The 20,268-nt window shown below is 33.8% G+C and overlaps 1 protein-coding gene and 1 long non-coding RNA gene across 2 annotated transcripts; one reads left to right on the top strand and one right to left on the bottom strand.

Annotated features, from left to right (window-relative positions):
- Positions 1-1,057: 1,057 nt before the first annotated feature.
- LOC101888300 (endocuticle structural glycoprotein SgAbd-9) lies at positions 1,058-6,594 on the top strand. Its single transcript, XM_005181048.4, has 3 exons — positions 1,058-1,177; positions 6,044-6,171; positions 6,237-6,594. The coding sequence occupies exons 1-3, from the start codon at positions 1,160-1,162 to the stop codon at positions 6,460-6,462; spliced, it is 372 nt and encodes a 123-aa protein (XP_005181105.1). The 5' UTR covers positions 1,058-1,159; the 3' UTR covers positions 6,463-6,594.
- A 4,577-nt stretch (positions 6,595-11,171) lies between these two features.
- On the bottom strand, positions 11,172-17,989 carry LOC105261669 (uncharacterized). Its single transcript, XR_009342993.1, has 3 exons — positions 17,071-17,989; positions 11,431-11,558; positions 11,172-11,369 (listed from the first exon to the last, which is right to left on the bottom strand). It is a non-coding gene; the product is annotated as an uncharacterized LOC105261669 (long non-coding RNA).
- Positions 17,990-20,268: the final 2,279 nt, after the last annotated feature.

Genomic DNA, 20,268 nt, shown 5'->3' with positions numbered 1-20,268 from the left:
AAAAAACGAACATAGCAAATAGCAGGTCTTTAATTAATAAGCCCGAAGAAGATTGTTGCGAAACAATTCCTACTACCATACATTGCAGTAATTAATTCGATAGTATTTTGTATTTTGCAAATAAAACACATTTAAAAATTAATCGCCAAATTGGCTATATCCTACTCTATAAATGATCTCATTAATAACACTAACAATAAAATCCATGTTAAATCTACTTCACAACTATTTCGTGGAACATAACCAGCATCGTATATCGAAAGCTAGTTTGTCAAATTAGCAAATTTTAAAAATGTTTTGAAAATGACGTCACGCTTTATATCGTCAAATGAATACATATATTCATGTATATTAAACATCATGAAATCCTTATCATGGGCGGTAATCATAAAAATGTTAATAACTCTTTTGTCGTCTTCAGACATTTTCACTTTGAAATGAACAGTACAAAGTTTGCGCCACAAAATAAAATTCCCATCACGCTAGAATCGTCATCGACAACGCCGCGGTCGTGATTAATGATTTTCGGAAAACACCGACAACCTTTATGACAACAAAGTATGATAAATGCAAGATTCCACATATTTATGTTATTAGTCTGCTTTAGGTGATTTCTGGGATTTTTAAATCCATTAGCTTTATTCGTTGGCGTATTGTTGCTGCTGCTTCTGTTGTTGTTGTTGTTCTTTGATATGAAAATTAACAAATTCTCATTCAGTCATGATGTCAAATATTCTATGTAGCTACCTGTCCATGCATGGTAGATATGGTCAAGTGTGAGTGTTGATATTCTTGGACGATTATTGGCCAATTTGTGTGCGTATAATTTGAATGCCATCGCTGCGGTGCCTCCTAAAACTATCCATGCTATCGCAGTTTTCAGAGACTTGGACCGGTTTTGGCCTTTCAACTAGTCTTTCTGTTTCTGTTTGTATCTTTTGCTTAGTTAATGTTATTAACCAACAGATTATAATAAACAATAATAATCAAGCAACAAAAACAACGAAACTTGTATTGGCCGCAAATCTTAAGAATCTTGCAAATTGACATCACGATTTCAGAAAAAACAAAGCTAGGTGGTGGCTTCGATATGGGTTGATCCAACAGTCTTAGTTGTGATCTATACCCTGAGAGACGTGTCTAAGTAAAAAAAAATACCATGGCATCTTCAAAATTGGTGAGTCGTGTTTGAAAAGAAAAAATGAAAAGAAGTGGCACCAACAGTTTTGGATTAAAACAATTAAGAGTTATTAAATTGATAAAGGAATGAAAAAAATAATTAAATTCGGAAAAGTGAATATTAATAACACGGATGATTTTTTAAAAATCAATATGTGATAATCTCAAGACATATTACTTTTTGGGCATTCCTGAATATGTCAGTGCTATTGGCATTGGGTTTAAAAAATAGATATCAGTTCTATGTTAATATCTACAAAATTTAAAATCCTATTCAAAATATCCGGTTTTTCTTTTGGATTTAAGCTTCTCAAGTTGATAAAAGATATTAAAAGTTATTGGAACATTCAAATTCCTGAAAGCAATGATAATAAAAGTGAAATGAATTATAATTTTCATATAAAATGTGGCATTAAGTTTGAAAACTCTAAAAATACACATCTAATATAGAGGTTTACCTCAAATCTCCACAGAATATATAGATGGGTCTTCAATCCTGCCATGACCTACGTTGTCGACCGGTTGTTTCGAGCAGTAACTCTTCAATTCATTTTCAAATTTTTAAATTGTAATACAATTAAATTAGTTGAACTAAAATTATTCACATTTTCTGGGCAGAAAATATTAAGCGGGAAACTCGGTTTTTTGATACAAATCGTTGTTATATTCCTATATAACTTAGATCCATTTTGGATATGGAATGCATCGGCCAACTTCTCATGGTTTCCCTTATCACACTATTTTAAGGATAATTTTCCACCACGATGACGTCCATTTGTTATTACCCTCACAAACCATCAAGATTTTGGGAAAGAGAGGGAGAGAAATAGAAAACATTATTTTTGTTAAACACCTTATACAGGGAGAGATTAAAAATCTGCAACAAAAACATACGCCATAATTTTTAATTTTTTTTTTTTAATTTTTATTGAATGAAAGCAAAAAATGTCGGAAATAGTATCAAATTTTAGATTAAGTTAAGATTTGTTTAAATTGGTCACCTTTGGTACAAATTGTGGCCTTCAAACGGCCAATGATACCGTCACACGCTGCCCGAATGTTGTTCTGCGGAATTTTGGCCCATTCCCGGCGAAGCACTTGCTTGAGGTGATTGACACTTTGGTATTTTTTAGTGCCAACCTTGTTTCCAAAATATACCACACACAATAGTCCAACGGATTGGTATCCGGAGATTTGGGTGGCCATTGTGCACTGGAAATGAAGCGAGGAACCTCATTTTGTAATCATTCTTGGATAGCGCGTGTTGAGTGCGATAATGCAGAGTTCTGTTGGAATGTCGAAGGTCTGCGTCAAAATGTTTGCGTGCCAAAGGCTTTAATACACCCACCAGAATATTTTTGCGATAATATTCGGCATTTATTCGGTCGATTAATACGAGCGGAGAGTGACCATAGGCTGTTATGGCGGCCCACACTCTCACGATTGCCGGCGCTTGAATTCTGGTGGCCAACAGAAGGTGCACATTTTCAGCTGACCTCCTTGGCAAGTAAACACGATCATTTTGTTTGTTTACAAACTGCTGGACAACGAATGTTTTCTCATCGGAGAAAACCTAATTCAATGGGTTTCGATCAAGTCGCTTCTTTACTTTTCGAACCATTTCTGCTGATGTTGCTGTTTTCTTCCGTCCACTTCCTTGACGTCGGGGTACGCTACCAGTATCACGGTAAAGAGCGATGGTACGAGACACAAACGATTTATACACATTTAAATGCTGGAGTGCTCTAACGATAGCCGTTTGTGGTTTTTCAGTCAAATATAAAGAAATCACACTATCGCGCTTGAATTCCATCACAAATAACTGTTTTTCTGGAAAATTCTCACCAAAATGCTTTTGTACGCTTGTAAACAATATAATGAGCTGTCATTGGAACAATTTTAAGAGCTGGAACAATTTTAAGAGCTGTCGGAGTGGCTTAGAAACGACAGCGGTCTGAAGTTGGTTGCAGTTTTTTCATCTCACCCTGTATTATATTTCCTTTCAGAAAACAAATTATTTGAGTCGCCTTAAAGTATGTTACAAAAATGCTTAGAAAAAGTAGCTGTGCATAAGATTCTAACATTAGGTGTAGACCAGCCTTTAGGCAACCTACGATCTCCGCCGAGGAAAGTTATCGGGGAAATGAACATGGTGTCAATCAGCATCCGTGATTGACTAGATTCGGGAAGTTGTGGTGGAACGTATCAAACTAAATCGGTTAAAAACTTCACTGAAATTATAATTATTTGTCCTGCGTTTAGATACAATTTATTATTATTTATTCTGGTTGAATATATATCCAGATTAGGCTAATAAATTCTGATAGTGAGAGTTTATCTGGATAATAATTATAATTCCAGTGTAGTTTTCAACCGATTTAGATTGATACGTTCCACCACAACTTCCCGAATTTAGTCAATCACGGATGCTGATTGGCACCCTGAACATTTCCCCGATAACTTCCCTAGGCGGAGATCGAAGATTGCCTAATCTGAATACATCACTGTGCACTCCAAAGTCGCATATGTTTCCACAAAAGCATTGTTCACATTCTGCATTTCTGCATGTGGTCAGCAATGATAATAACACATAAGGTGAGAGTACTTAAAACGCTTTTTTGGCTGGCTTAAGTCATCGGCTAGCTTCTGCAGAAAAGAACACAGAAGAGTAGGGCCAAAATCGAACTAAGTCAACCAAAACCTCTTTTGTTCCTCTAGAAGAAGCCAGCCAAATAAGCTTTTTATGTACTCTCACCTTCGTTTGTCCACCCTTCACCATAGTATGGATGGTATATTAAGTTTGTCATTCCGTTTGTAACACCTCAAAATATACATTTTAGACCCCACAAATTCTCGATCAGCATACAATTCTATGTCGATTTAGCGATGTCCGTCCGTCTTTTCGTCTGTGGAAATCACTCCAGATTCCGAACGAAATGAAGTAGGTCGATAAAATTTTACTCAAATGAATATTATGTCTGCAAGTCCACGTTTTGGTATAGCCCCCATATAATGGTACCTCCATATTTTCGATATTTTGGTGATTTAGCGACATTATTAACCAGAATTGTCAAATTTGGTATTTGAAGTTCGTAATGGATACTACAGCTTAAGGCAGAAAATTGTCTGTGCAGGTCTACGTCTTCGTATGCCCCCCATATAACGGCACCTCCCGATATTCGGTATTTTGATAATTTTTGGTTTTTTTTTTTTTTTGGTATTTGATGTTAGTAATGGATACTGCAGCCTAAGAAAGAAAATGGTCCGTGCAGGTCCTCATTTTGGTATTGCCCCATATAAAAGAACCTCCCGATATTGATGATTTTAGCTACATTATTCACCGATTTTTTTTTCAAATTTCGCATTTGAATATTGTAATGGCTTATGACAAAAGTTTAGACCCCTATATGACGGCAACATTTGGTATTTTTCAGATTTTAAAAGCACTTTTAACGAATTTTATTCTTTTGAAATTTTGCAAATTCGTTCCAAATGGTGGAGGGTATTCAAAGTTCGGCCCGGCCGAACTTACAGCTTTTTTACTTGTTACTGTAGAGTTATTCTTCAGTAACTTGAGGTGACGCGAGAGGAATGTGAGCTTTCGCTTTTAATTCTAGAAGGCAAGTGAACGCAGAGGTTCTATGGGATCGCCGGGAATCCCTTTTTTATTACAATTACTTCCATTATGGCTAGATTCCACATGGTGTTAGTGTCACATGTAAAGCGATTTTTGGACATTTTGTGAATAATAATTATGAAGCAGTGTTTTAAGCGCGCTCAACAACTTTTAAACTTAAACGAAACGCTATACTTTTTTGAAATAAATAGTGTACAATGCTATATAGTATACAACATATATTATATTTACATTGCACATATACTATTAATATATTAGTACTTACTGCACTATAAAGTGTTTCCTTACAGAAAACACATTATTTGAATCACCTCAAAGGATGTTATAAAAATGGTTAACCGAAATGTAAAATAGTAGCTTTACATAGGATCGTAAAATTATGTGTGTACCAGCCTTTAGGCAATCTACGATCTTCGCCGAAGTATTTCGAATCTAGTATTCAGCATCCGTGATTGACTAGATTCGGGAAGTTGTGGTGGAACGTATCAAACTAAATCGGTTGAAAACTACACTGAAATTATAATTATTTTCCTTAAGTAATAGTGCATTTAAATACAATTTATTATCCCGATAAACTATCACTATCAGGATTTTCTAGCCTAATCTGGATATAAATAAATATTTTTTCTAATGAGCGGATTTTTATTTTGAATCCGGTGCGGAATGTTCATACAAACGGAATACATCACTATGCACTCCAAAGCCTATGCACTCTTCTGCAAATGGTCAGCAATGACAATAAGCACTTAAGTCATCGGCAGGATTCTTCAAAGGAGGGTATATTAACTTTGTCATTCCGTTCGTAACATCCTGAATATTCATCGTAGACCCCATAAAGTAAATATATTCATAATAAGCGTAGAGTGTTAACATTTATCATAACAATTTGTATTGTGTCTAGGGTGGTTGGTATTGAAAATGAGATATATCGGTCCACGTTTTGGTTTTGGATATTCGGTATTTAGATGATTTTTGCCACATTTTTTCACGGATTTGTCTAAAAATTGGTATTTATGGGTTATAATGTATTCTAGATTCGGTGGCGAAACATTGTATATATAAGTCCACGTAATGCACAAAATATGCTCTTTTCATTACTTGTAATACCGGAAGTGATATTCCTGGATTAATGAAAAATTTTCGTAGCCCAATAATTGATATTTATTTTAAGGATAAAAAAAATAAAAAACACTATAATTTAGCATTATTTTTTCTCAATAATTTCAGTTGTTGGTATGTGCCATTTTGGCCATCTTCTCTGCCTCGGCTTCCGCTGGTCTCTTGGATGCCATTTTCCCCACCATAATGCAGGAGCACTATAGCTTTGCTCCCAGCAAGGAAGGCTATCGTTTCAAGTGAGTACGACTGTTGCGTGTTCCTTAAGTAGATTTTTAAAGTATGCTTTTATCTAACATCTTAGCTTGGAGGAACCCGATGGCAGCAAACGCGAAGAAGTCGGCATGATTATGAATCCCGGTACACCCGAAGAAGAATTGGTCGTTATGGGTACCTACTCTGTGTACGATGACAAGACTGATACTGAAACCATCACCATGTACACTGCTGACAAGGATGGTTACAAGGCCCGCTACATGTTGAAGAACCGTAAACTGAGCCCTGGTTCATTGAAATCCTTGTCTGGTTGATTCTCTCTCGAAGTCTTTTTTGTACAAATTATTAAGTCATTATTTTGTAGCTTTGCTTTGTTTTTTTTTTTTTTTACTTTTTTCTTTTCAATGCCTATGAGATTGTTTAATAAAAAAATTACAAATTAGTTAGTTGAAAATGTTTTCAATGATCTATGTGGCTTTATTAATTGGTTATATGGTTATAACTGGTTCCATGTGTTATTTTTTCACGAAGAATATGTTTTTTAATTAGCATAGAAATAGCAGATGTTGAGAGGCATCAAAACCAGATGTAAGTGGTTTTTTGTTGCTTGCTTCTGTCTCGTCTTCTACAGAGATTATTGTGATATTGTGATCTTCGACAAGGTCAATGTTAAATTATTTGCGTGTTTTGTTAAAGAAAAGAGTCGTATCTTCTATATTTATATTTCGGTTTCTTTTAAAATCAACATGACAGACATGCCATTTAAATATTATTTATGTAATTATGCAACCATATTCGCCATAAAAACAAAAAAAACAAGCTGTGTTACCATGTGACAGGTTTAAAGAGTCCGGCGGCGCTCAATTATCTAAATTAACTTAAGCCCCATTAGAAATTTAAGGCCATTCACGCCACACTCTGCAATTCTATGATTGGCAATATTGGCCGAACACATATTGACTTATAATCTCGAACTGAATGACATCATTGGTGTCAGTTATAATCGTTTATAAATTAGAATGGAAAAATATAAACATTACGCATGGGAAATGAGTATTATAAAAATAACAAATTGGGTGGAATTTCGAATTAAGAACTTATACTGTATCGGTACTGCACGATTAGAAACAATTTTTTATACGGATTAACTCACATTATGAGAATATAGTGTTTAAACCGGATCTATGCAGCCAGATTTAACGTACAAATATAGATGTGCTCACGCCCGATTTTTTTATATCCAGCACAGAACCTTTATACTAAAGGAATGCACCGATACGTGGCATACTGTACGTTTCATTAACATTGACATTAACCAAAAAACATAATTTTTTTTGCTCCAGATAAGACATTGGAAGATGTATTATTGTTCTTGCAGACTGCCGCAAATGTGACTTAACACCAAGTTTACAGCATTATTTGTCTCTTTATACTTTTCTACTACATAATGTATCGCTATTATACCCTCACCATAGTATGGAGGGTATATTAACTTTGTCATTCCGTTTGTAACACTTCGAAATATACATTTTAGACCCCACACAGTATATATATTCTTGATCAGCATAAATTTCTATGTCGATTTAGCGATGTCCGTCCGTCTGCGGAAATCCCCCTAGCTTCCCAACGAAATGAACTAGGTTGATAAAACTGTACCCAAATGTGAATTATGTATGCTGGACTTTTGGTATTGAAAATTGGTGATGTAAGTCCAGGTTTTGGTGTGGCCCCCATATAATGGTACCTCCCTATTTTCGGTATTTTGGTGATTTGTGCCGCTTAAACGGAAATGTTTCAAATTTGGTGTTTGAAGTTCGTAATAAATATTACAGCCTAAGACAGAAAATTGTCTGTGCAGGTCCACGTCTTCGTACATCCCCCATATAACGGTACCTCGATATATTCGGAATTTTAATGATTTTAGCTACATTATTCACCGAATTTTTTATTCAAGTTTTGCATTTGGATATTGTAATGGTTTATGCCTATGCAGGTCCACGCCGTCGTATAGACCCTATTATAACGGCTACATTCGGTATTTTTAAGATTTTAACAGAAGTTTTAACGAATTTTATTTTTTTGAAAACCGCCAAAATCGTTCCAAATGGTGGAGGCTATTAAAAGATCGATCCGGCCGAATTTACAGCTCTTTTACTTGCTTTCGTTTTTTATACCCTACAGCACTATGTGTTGGGGGTATTATTAGATTGATTGGGCCAAAAATTATGTAATATCTTGAAATAGTGTTTTCCCACATAGAAAAGTATATATGGACCTTCCTATCTCGCCAAACTGAGTTGATCTAGCTATGTATGTCGTCTGTCCATGTTAATTTGTGATCAGTCTACAGGTCGCAATTATGGCCCGATCTTCACGAAATTTAGAATGGAGGGCTAGGGCCAGAATAAAGCCCTATTGCTTTTGGAGGTGATCGCATAATATTTAAGGGTTGAAATGGACCAAAATCTGAAAAATGTCCTGGAAGTTAGCATGGGGTAATGGGCAATCGGGTAATATTTAGTTGATGATAACATTTGTGTTAAATAAAAATGAAATTTTCCATTAAACCGCGAATACTTCTAATCCCGGCAAAATAACAAATAGACGAAGGAGTCAATTCTGACTGTTACGTAGATGCCGATAGAATTAATATTGGATATATATAGTAGTATATAGGAAAATAAATTATTGTATGTGAGCTATTCTAATAGGATTTGTATGAGTGATATGAGGTATTTCAAAATGCTAGAATTCTTCCCTGTGCTTAACTCTCTTCTCATGCAAAATTCCGATTGGCGATTGGTTTTCAATTGTGTCCTGTAGAGCTACTACAAAATCAGGAAACTTTAATTATTTTTTGGTCCATTTGAACCCTTAAATTTACATCTCACATAACAATAGGCTTTAATTCTGACCCAAACCTATCCCCATGCAAAACTTCGTGAGGATCGCACGATAATACTTTCATCACATAGTGTTGGCGGTGTAGAAAAACTTTAGACAATGTACAATTCAAAATTGTAAGTCAAATTGAACAAATCGCATGCGATAAAAATATGACAAAATTGGAAAAAAATTAATTACTGACATATTTTTACGGAATTTTCTTAGATTTCATACTTTTTTGGCAAGAGACCCATCAGAATTGAAAATAATCGGGCGGTCCTTGACTCATAAGCGAGATAACTAACATCAATGTCTTCTACATATAGATTGTAACTATTTTACTTTATACCCGATATCTTGGCTATCAGCATCACTGTAATTGTCAGAAGTGACCCTTTAATGTATATGTGATTTGTTGGGATTAAAAATATTCGCGGTTTAGTAGAAATTTTCGCATTTACTTACATTAATGCTATGGTTTATTTTAACCGCTAAATAGTTTCCGATGACTAAACAAAATTTCAGACTTCTGGCCAACCTTAAACTCTAGCCACATGCTTAGTTCCGATTGTCGATTGGTCTATAATTGCGACCTATAGAGCAGCTGTAAAATCAGGATTTTTTTGTTTTCGGTCTATTTCAATCCCTATCTCCATCTCCAAAAACAATAGGCGACCTGTAACGTGATTACAACTTAACATGGACAGACGGACGGACAAAGCTAGATCGGCTCAGCTCGGTGGGATAGGAAGATCCATATATAGTTTTGTCGGGAACAAATATTTCGAGAAGTTACATAATTTTTGGTCCAGTCAAACTTATAATACCCCAAACATATAGTGTTGTAGGGTATAAAATCTAAAAATTTGTATAATTTTTCTTTCAAAAATTTAAGTTCCAAAATTGGATTGTCCCAGCAGCTGTGTATTCTTCTACCATGCTCTGTACCCTTTAAACATACATTAAATTGATTGTGATTGTAATAAATGTGGGTAAACCGCAAAAAGCTCTAATGTAAAATATACCATTATATTTTTGTCCATATAGCTCTTCTTCTCCATGATAGGATGCTATTATAATGACTTTTGCTATGATTTTCGACGTATATGCGTTGAAAATGTTTATATGAAACAAACGATGAAGAATCGACTACCAATTGCAACCAATCGAATATATTTATAAATGCGAAAGGTCAGGTTCATTTTGGTTTATTCAATATTGATTATCATTCTTAGAGGTTTTTCAACCAATTAACCACTAAATGTTGTAAATGTTGTAATATGTGCTGAAATGCAAATGTACAAGCCAACACACAAGTTTACGAATAACATTAACAACTTATCAAACAATTCAATACTCAAATGTTTGGATGAGAACGGAATGCCATACACTCGAAAAAATGTGATCACTCATTTACAAATGAGATAATATACATATATAGGGGAGCTAAAGCTGTATCTGAACCGATTTTCACCAAATTTTATGTACTTGCTTCTATACCGAATTCCGTCGGAAGTGTCAAAATTCGGGTCATTTTGACTGATATTGGCCATGTGGTGAACAATTAATCCGAAATCGGTTTAAAATATAGATGGGAGCTATATTCAAATCTACACCGATCTCAATATCTTGTACCAAATATCATTCTTGCAAAGTGCATATTGCGAATGTGAGGGACATAAAACCCCAAATCGGATGAAACATTTATATGGGAGCTATAGCTATATCTGAACCGATTTTCACAAATTTAATGTACTTGATTCTATACTGAATTTCGTGGGAATTGTCAAAATGCAGGTCATTTTGACTGATATTGGCCATTTGATGAACAATTAATCCGAAATCGGTTGAAGACATATATGGGAGCGATACCTAAATTTGAATCGATTCTCACCAATTTTAACAAATATTGCATATTGTTCACAAAAATACATAGACAGACGGACTGACACGCAAATATTTTAAAATTTGTGAACGCGGGAAAATGATTAAACTTCTTTAGAATAATTTGAATGTGTATTATTTTATTTATTTTTTATTTAATTATGTCATGATTTCGTTAACAAAATATAGGATCATGAAAAATGGGCAATAGGTTATGCAATCAAAAAAAATATTTTTACAATGAATGAGAATGAGCATATCACCATCTTTGTTTCTAGTCCTTTCAGGGGCATATGCTGGTTGATCCTTGTATTCATCATAAACATCCGCATTTTCATTGCTCATGGAGGAAGCATCCTTAGACCCAAATTCTTCGTCAATAGAACTGGGGTTCTTGTGTTCATCATCAACTTTAGGATTTTCATGTTTCTTGCCGTCGGAATCCGCTGAGCTAAACAAACGCAAACCATTACAAATGTCGATCTGTGATAAAAGTAACCATGGTAACTTACTGAGTAATATGTCCTTCTCCTCTGACGGTAAGACTTTAATGCCTGTGCAATGGAATGGGAATAATGGCATTTCTTGGACGACCAGAGGAAGAATTGCAGAAAAGGGCCAAGACAGCACATACCAAAAACTGAATAATAAACAATTGTATTAAAAGAAAATTGTTAATATTAGTTATTTTTATTCCCTCCATCATAGTATAGAGAGTATATTAAGTTTGTCATTCCATTTGTAACACCTCGAAATATAGATTTTAGACCCCACAAATTTTATATAAATTTCTATGTCGATTTAGCGATGTCCGTCCGTCGGTTGAAATCACTCTAGATTTAGAACGAAATGAAATAGGTTGATAAAATTTTACTCAAATGTATATTTTGTCTGCAGGGCTTTTGGTGTTCAAAATGCACCATGTAGATTCACGTTCTGGTATAGACCCCATATAATGGTACCTCCGGTATCCGGGATTTTGATGATTTTAGCGACATTATTCACCGGAATTGTTTCAAATTTAGTATTTGAAGTTCGTAATGGATACTACAGCCTATGACAGAGATTTGTCTGTGCAGGCCCACGTTTTGGTATAGCCCTCATATAATAGTACCTCCCGATATTCGGTATTTTAATGATTTTAGCTACATTATTCACCGAATTTTTTTCATGTTTCGCATTTGAATATTGTATTGGCTTATGACAAAAGTTGCCTATGCAAGTCCACTTCGTCGTATAGACCCTAATACAACGGCTACATTCGTCATTTTTAAGATTTTAACAGAATTTTAACGGATTTTAATACCCTCCACCATAGTATGGAGGGTATATTAAGTTTGTCATTCCGTTTGTAACACCTCGAAATATACATTTTAGGCCCCACAAATTATATATTCTTGATCAGCGTAAAATTCTATATCGATTGAGGTCCGTCCGTCTGTTAAAATCACTCTAGATTTAGAACGAAATGAAGCAGGTTGATAAAATTTTAATCAAATGTATATTATATTTGGTGTTGAAAATGCACCATGTAGGTTCACGTTTTAGTATAGCCCCCATATAATAGTACCTCCCTATTTTCGGTATTTTGGTGATTTAAGCAACATTATTCATCGGAATTGTTTCAAATCTGGTATTTGAAGTTAGTAATGCATACTACAGCCTTTGACAGAAAATTGTCTGTGCAGGTCCACGTTTTGGTGTAACCCCCATATAATGGGGGCCAACTTCGTTCCAAATTGTGGAGGGTATTCAAAGTTCGGCCCGGCCTAACTTACAGCTTTTTTACTTGTTTAAATATTATAACTTTTTTTATTACTTCTCATTAAAAAAATGTGTTCCAACACACATGCGTTGATGCGGCTACCTGTACTATTTTGCCATAATAATGGCAACACAAATTTTTTGACAAAATTGTCTTTATTAGCAAATATATTTCGTTTATTTTCAATTTCCTCAGCGCTTCTTTAAAATATAAATAAGTATAAATAAGTGTGTTCGACTAAGACAAGGTATGTAATGTAAACAAGCATCTTGTTTGTGATTGTTTCAAGCAAATTTGCTTCAAACTTTAGGCCTCAAAGCGAATCTTTGGACTTTACAAAAACTATGCACTAAACAAACGCAACACCTGCTCAGATAAGGTAAAGTTAATGTTCCTACTCCCACATTTGCCCACCCTTTTATGGTCATATTTTCTTTCACTCTAATTCAAATCACAACATTATTTACTAACAGACGTGACTTACGACTATAAACAGATAAATTTTGTTTTTTTTTTTTTTTTTTTTTTTAACGGACAATCTAACACCATATTACATAAAAAATTATTTAAAAATTGCAAACTTTCCTCGTGAGAACCCTAGAGAATTTTCTACGTCTGCACTTCTCAGAACTCAAATTCTAATCAAAATACTACCTAATGTAAATGACTTGATTGACTCTGATTGAAACAAAATAATCTAACCTCTAGTTTTCCCTGGAATTGCTTATATGGTATTTAAAGGGAACTGTCGTTAAACATCCTTACATTGAAGTATTAAGACAGGACATCACAACATATACTTATACTATTTAATTAAATTTAAAATATATCTTAATCCAAATCGTTATCCATTTAAAATTTTTATAATTCAACAAATAATTGAATTTTTTGATATATTTTCTTATTTTTCGATTGCAAATCCCTGGACTTCCTTCCGTGCTCCAAAACATAAATAAAGTAAAAGGGTGTCTATTACCTCGTCGGGGATGTCTTTACGTGCAAAGTGGCAAAATCTTAATCCTTATATCACAGGAGATAACAACTTGCGATCTGTAAATTTTCTTGTTGTGGGCATCCAATTCTGACCAAATTCCAAAATCTCGGCTACGGACACCAAACAGAATTAGGACACACACAGGACAACCTTTAAATTCAAAGGCCAATTTCAAACAAAAATGTTTGATTTCCCACTGTCACTATTACCATGTTCTCAGTTTTTATACATACGTTACACACATACAAATTCACTTTTTTTAGTGTTCAAAACTTCTTTTTTTCCGTCTTCCTCCTTAGGTCTTTTGCAACACTATGTTGCCAATTTTCGTATTTTCCCCATTTATACTCGCTTCATTTCACCACAATTTTTCCAATATTTCTCATGGACATTCTTGATGGCGATAGGGTAGCTACGAAATGGCTACTCAGACTTGGTTGTATAAAAACGTAGCCAGATATCGATTGAAAGATCCCTGATCCCTTTCTATTATGGCAACGCCATCCATTTCCTCCTTGTCATTTTCTTTTTCATTTCGCATGATGCGCAAAAGCGTCAGACTTTAAAATTTTTTCTTCGATTCGGGACTTTGAGCTATTTCTCTTTTCAAAGAAATAGCTTCTGGGTAAGTTATCAAACGCATTTAAAAAAATAAAAACAATTTTACATTGAATACAACAATAGCTTCGTAGAACTACAGAAATACAGCCTGAGGCTATACACACTCCCTGTCAGAATTATTCAAAATTATATGCTATAAGTTGTTCTCAATCTATATCTATAAAAGAAGAAAATGTTTGTATGTTTGTTTGTTTGTTTGTAATTTATGGACTCGAAAACCGCTGAACAGATTTCCTGAAAATTTGCATGTATACTGCAACATCAAATGAAAGTAACATAGGCTATATATATTTCTGAAATTCCACTTGAAAGTGGAGATATAGCATCAGAATAGGAGGTACCTTCCAAAAATTTAGATTTTGTATGCAGATATCTATTGATCGATTACAGATACAGTCTCCAAATTTGGAATGCGTAACGGAATTTGGAACAAAAAAAATTGCCAAATTATATTGAAATCGGTTCAGATTTGGATATAGCTTCCATATATATTTTCGACCGATTTCGTTCATTTGATGCCTCAAACACGAAAATAAATTTATAAAATTATATAGAAATCGGTTCAGATTTGGATATAGCTCCCATATATATTTTCGACCGATTTCATGTATTTGATGCACCAAACACGCTATGTATCTCTAATTTCAATGAAATTTGGAATGTGTAGCGGAAATTAAAACGAATATACATTTGTCAAATTATATTGAAATCGGTTCAGATTTGGATATAGCTCCCATATATATCTTCAACCGATTTCGTTTATTTGATGCACCAAACACGATATGTATGTTCGATTCCAATGAAATTGGGAATGTGTGACGGGATTTTGATTAGAAAATAAATTAGTCAAATTCTATTAAAATCGGTTCAGATTTCGATATAGCTCCCATATATATTCTCGGCCGATTTCACATATTTTATGCACCCAAAGCGAGAGAGACGAATTCTGGCACCAGAAAAAAATTGCCAAATTATATTGAAATCGGTTCAGATTTGGATATAGCTCCCATATATATCTTCAACCGATTTCATGTATTTGATGCACCAAACACGCTATGTATCTCTAATTTCAATGAAATTTTGAATGTGTAGCGGAAATTAAAACAAATATACATTTGTCAAATTATATTAAAATCGATTCTGATTTGGATATAGCTCTCATATATATTTTCGACCGATTTCATGTATTTTATGCACCATACACGATATGTATGTTCGATTCCAAAGAAATTTGGAATATGTAACGGGATTTTGATTAGAAAATAAATTAGTCAAATTATACTAAAATCGGTTCAGATTTGGATATAGCTCCCATATATATTTTCCGCCGATTTCACATATTTGATGCACAAAACACGATACGTATTTCCGATTCCAATGAAATTCGGCATGAGTGGCTAAATTTGGTACAAAAATAAATTTGACAAATTATATTCAAATACGCTCAGATGTGATTATAGCTCCCATATATATACTCAGCCGATTTCACATATTTGATGCACCCAAAGCGAGAGAGACAAAATCTGGCACCAGAAAAAACTGCCAAATTATATTGAAATCAGTTGAGATGTGGATATAGCTAACATATATATTTCGGCCGATTTCATAAATGTTATGCACCAAACATGATATATATGACCGATACCAATCAAATTCAGAATGTGTGGCGAAATTTGGTTACAATAATAAATGTGGCAAATTAATTGGAAATTAGTTAAGATTTGGATATAGCTCCCATAAATATATTATCGGCCGATTTCACATATTTGACGCACCAATTTCAATTTCAAAGTAATTTTTTTAAAATTATATTTAAATCGGATCAGATTGGGATATGATTTTAATAAGAACCATTGACCCACAACGCCTTAGGCTAACACTAAAAAACAACACAACAATTAATTTGAAATACGCTTATTACGGGGAAGTATGTTGCTACCTCGAATTCACTAATTGCAATAGAAATGCTACTCAACTTCAAAAAATTGCAGTTTCCTGCACGCTTGGTATTTGCTATGAAAAAAATAAATCCAAAGGACAAACCCTTCGTGTATGCATGTCATGTTACTGCTTTTCTAATGGTTTTGTTTATTAACGCATTAAAGTAGTGCAATATTTTTTTTTTTAATTTTTAAATTTGTTTTTTTATCCAACATATATTCGTAAATAAAATTTTGAATGCATATAAAATCAAAAGGGGTAGCGAAGCGCACCGGGTTCAGCTAGGTATTTTATATTTTTCCTCATTTTTTAAAATCAGTTAAATAGCGCGAAAGTTCAATGACATGGCAGGATTTCCTTTCAAAAATTTGATCCAAAATGTTCAATATTTCAATTCCATGGCAGAAACGTTTATTACCTTTAATTCGCGAACGGTTCATTCAATCATTAATTTTGAAAACAATTTGTTTTATTTTTTTTTTTTTTTTTTTTCAAAACAATAAATACATATACAAAATTGGCAGAAGATGGGCACACTTAGAGAAAAATTGTAATCAGCTCGTAGCTCTGCCTTTTTGTTGTGCCCTGTTCCAAAAACTTAACAATTTTATACCTACACTTCTGCACTCAAAATATGGGGACACAAAAGAATCATGTTAAGCGAAGTGGTATTATAAGACTTCCTCGCCGCGCTTACTTTGTTAATAAAGTCTTTGATCTTTAAGAGCACAATAAATAGAATAAATGTATGTAGGCAATAGAATATATATATATATTTATTGTTTTCATTTTCGATTTTCTATGGTTTCACTTTTTCTCAGCATTACTCACCAATTTTAAAGATGCCATGATATATTTTTAATAAACGTCGTTTAGCGTATAGATCGCAACAAAGACTGTTTGAACAAACCATAGAAAAAACACTATCAAGCTCACCATACTATGGGAACTTTATTATTTTTTTCATTCGATTTGCAACCTAATGTGTATATTTTCTACATCTAATAAAATAAAAGTATTTTATTTTATGTAAATTTAGAAAGAAACGCGTTGAGTTCGGCCGGGTCGAAATGTTGATTCCCTCCAACATGAAGTAAAGACACCTTCAAAAATTAAAGAATCCCACTTCCATTTTTGCCAGTGAAATCGGTTGGTAAAAAGTCTTAAAAATGCCGTATATTCGATAATAACAGTTTCCGCTACATCTATTGTTATATATCGGGAGTTTCGGCTATACGCTTTCATACAGCCCCCATATAACGGTACCTTCCAATATTCGGTATTTCAATGATTTTCGGCGCATTTTTTCACGGATTTGATTAAAAACTAGCATTTGTACGTCATAATGGGTTTTAACTTCGGTGGCGGGACATTGTAAATATAGGTCCACGCTTTCGTATAGCCCCACATAACGGTACCTCCGGATATTCGGTATTTTTATGTTTTTAGTCACAGTTTTTTACGGATTTGTCAAAAATGGTACTTGTTGCTCGTAATGAGTTCCAGCTCCGGTGGCGGAACATTGTAAATATAGATCCACGTTTTCGTGTAGCGGTCATATAACGGTAACCACCGATATTGATAATCCTTGTCGCATTTTCCCACGAAATTGTTTTAAATTTGGTATTTAAGAAGATTTGGTAGATAACAATCTTTGAAGTATAAAATTGTCTATATAGGTTCCCGTTTTAATGTGGCTCCCATATAACGGCATCACCCACTTTATGGTTTTTTGAAAAGTTTAACAGCATTATCCACACGGTCTTACTATTTGTAGTTAAAAGTGGAAAACGTTTGAAAATGTATAATAATTTGGCTCATATAATTTGGCTCATATGTTAGTTCCATATTTTTCTATTTAAATAGATTATAACCAGAATTAATAAACATGAGAATAAGAATAAGTTGAAAGACCAACCAGGCCCGTGTTAAAAACACGTTTTATTTTAAGAAAAGCATACTATTAGAATGATATAAAAAAACATATAAATTGGCCAAAATATGAAGATAAGAACTAATATGCTAAATCTGGATTAAGCTGAATTCTATTGCGCCTCGCATAAACTGGTTTATTCAAACATAGTGTTACCATTAATGAGATAAGCTCTTGTTAAAAAAACTTAAGTTTGCGGACCCTTTGTATTCAGTGCAAAAACCTCCCAAAAACACTTAAAAAGGCTTAACTGTAGTCAACAATAAATAAATACAACACCTACACGAAATCTTTCAATACATTACAGTTCCCTCTAGCGGTCAAAATTAAAATGCTTCCACGTTGTTTTTGTCTTCAATTACTTACTCTCTTTTGCAAACTAGTTCCGCGGCATAGACAAATGAAGATATAGACAACGAAAATTTAGTTTTGTCTTTTTATCCAGATGGCGCTCATATTTCTATTTGTCTATGGTCTATGTCCGCGGTCATTTAATGAATGCCTCCAGCTGATTATGTTTTCCTTATGTCTCATTCGTAAGCAACAGATGTACTCGGCGTTATGCATTGCACACATTCGTAAACAATAGAGGTACCATAGCATAGACAAATTAAGGTATAGACTAAAAAGTTGTCTCATCTGTTATCTTCGAAAAAAGTGCTTCAATAGATGTCGTTCATGCTGTAAGAGAGGTTCATTAGACTCACTCAATACTCTCAAAATACAAAATATTGAATATTTTTATGATTCATTATTATTTATCGATTAAAAACGAAATAGTGACTTTGTTTACTTTTACATTATCCAAATATGTCGTGAAATATAAAAATATATAACTTAAATAGCAGAAAAATGAATAAATTGTTTTCGAAGTCGAGTGACTTTACTAGCCCTGAGTGACTTGACTGGCCCAAGATCAACAATAGTGACATCTACCGGAAGGGGTAAATTTTAAAACTTTTTAGTCTATACCTTAATTTGTCTATGACCATAGACAAATGAAAATATATACAACGAAATGCTCTCACCGTTCATCTTCGAAAAAAATCGGGTCAGCAGATGTCGTATATGTCGTTTCAGGGGTTTGAGTGGGAATTTTGAAGTCACTCAATTGTAAAATGTTAAAAATAACAAAAACTGTAGGATATTTGTCAGTTGATAATTGTTTCATAATAAAAGAAATGTGAAAAGTACACGATGACATTGAAAAATATGGGAATATTCCAGTGAAATTCTTGAAAAACGATAAAATGTGTTTTCGAAGTCGAGTGGGTTGAACGCGTAAATAAGCATCAATCATAGTGACATCTGCCGGAAGGGGTAAATTTTAAAACTTTTTAGTCTATACCTTTATTTGTCTATGGTAATACCATAGACAAATTAAGGTATAGACTAAAAAGTTTTAAAATTTACCCCTTCCGGTAGATGTCACTATTGTTGATCTTGGGCCAGTCAAGTCACTCAGGGCTAGTAAAGTCACTCGACTTCGAAAACAATTTATTAATTTTTCTGCTATTTAAGTTATATATTTTTATATTTCACGACATATTTGGATAATGTAAAAGTAAACAAAGTCGATGTTTCGTTTTTAATTGATAAATAATAAAGAATCATAAAAATAATTAATATTTCGTATTTTGAGAGAATTGAGTGAGTCTACTTAACCTCTCTCACAGCATGAACGACATTTATCATAGACAAATGAAAATATAGACAACGAAATGCTCTCACCGTTCATCTTCGAAAAAAATCGGATCAGCAGATGTCGTCTATATCGTTTCAGGGGTTTGAGTGGGAATTTTGAAGTCACTCAATTCTAAAACGTTAAAAATAACAAAAACTGTAGGATATTTGTCAGTTGAAAATTGTTCCATAATAAAAGACAAGTGAAAACTATGTAGTGACAACGAAAAATATGAGAATATTCCAGTGAAATTCTTGAAAAACTATAAAATGTGTTTTCGAAGTCGAGTGACTTGAACGCGAAAATCAGCATGTTGACTATGCAAAACATGATGAGAGCCACCTGGATAAAAAGACAAAACTAACTTTTCGTTGTCTATATTTTCATTTGTCTATGCATTTATTGAAGCACT

The sequence above is a fragment of the Musca domestica genome, unplaced genomic scaffold (genome assembly GCF_030504385.1).
Source record: "Musca domestica strain aabys unplaced genomic scaffold, Musca_domestica.polishedcontigs.V.1.1 4, whole genome shotgun sequence".
Classification (NCBI taxonomy): domain Eukaryota; kingdom Metazoa; phylum Arthropoda; class Insecta; order Diptera; family Muscidae; genus Musca; species Musca domestica.
This window is presented reverse-complemented; position numbering and strand designations above follow the sequence as displayed.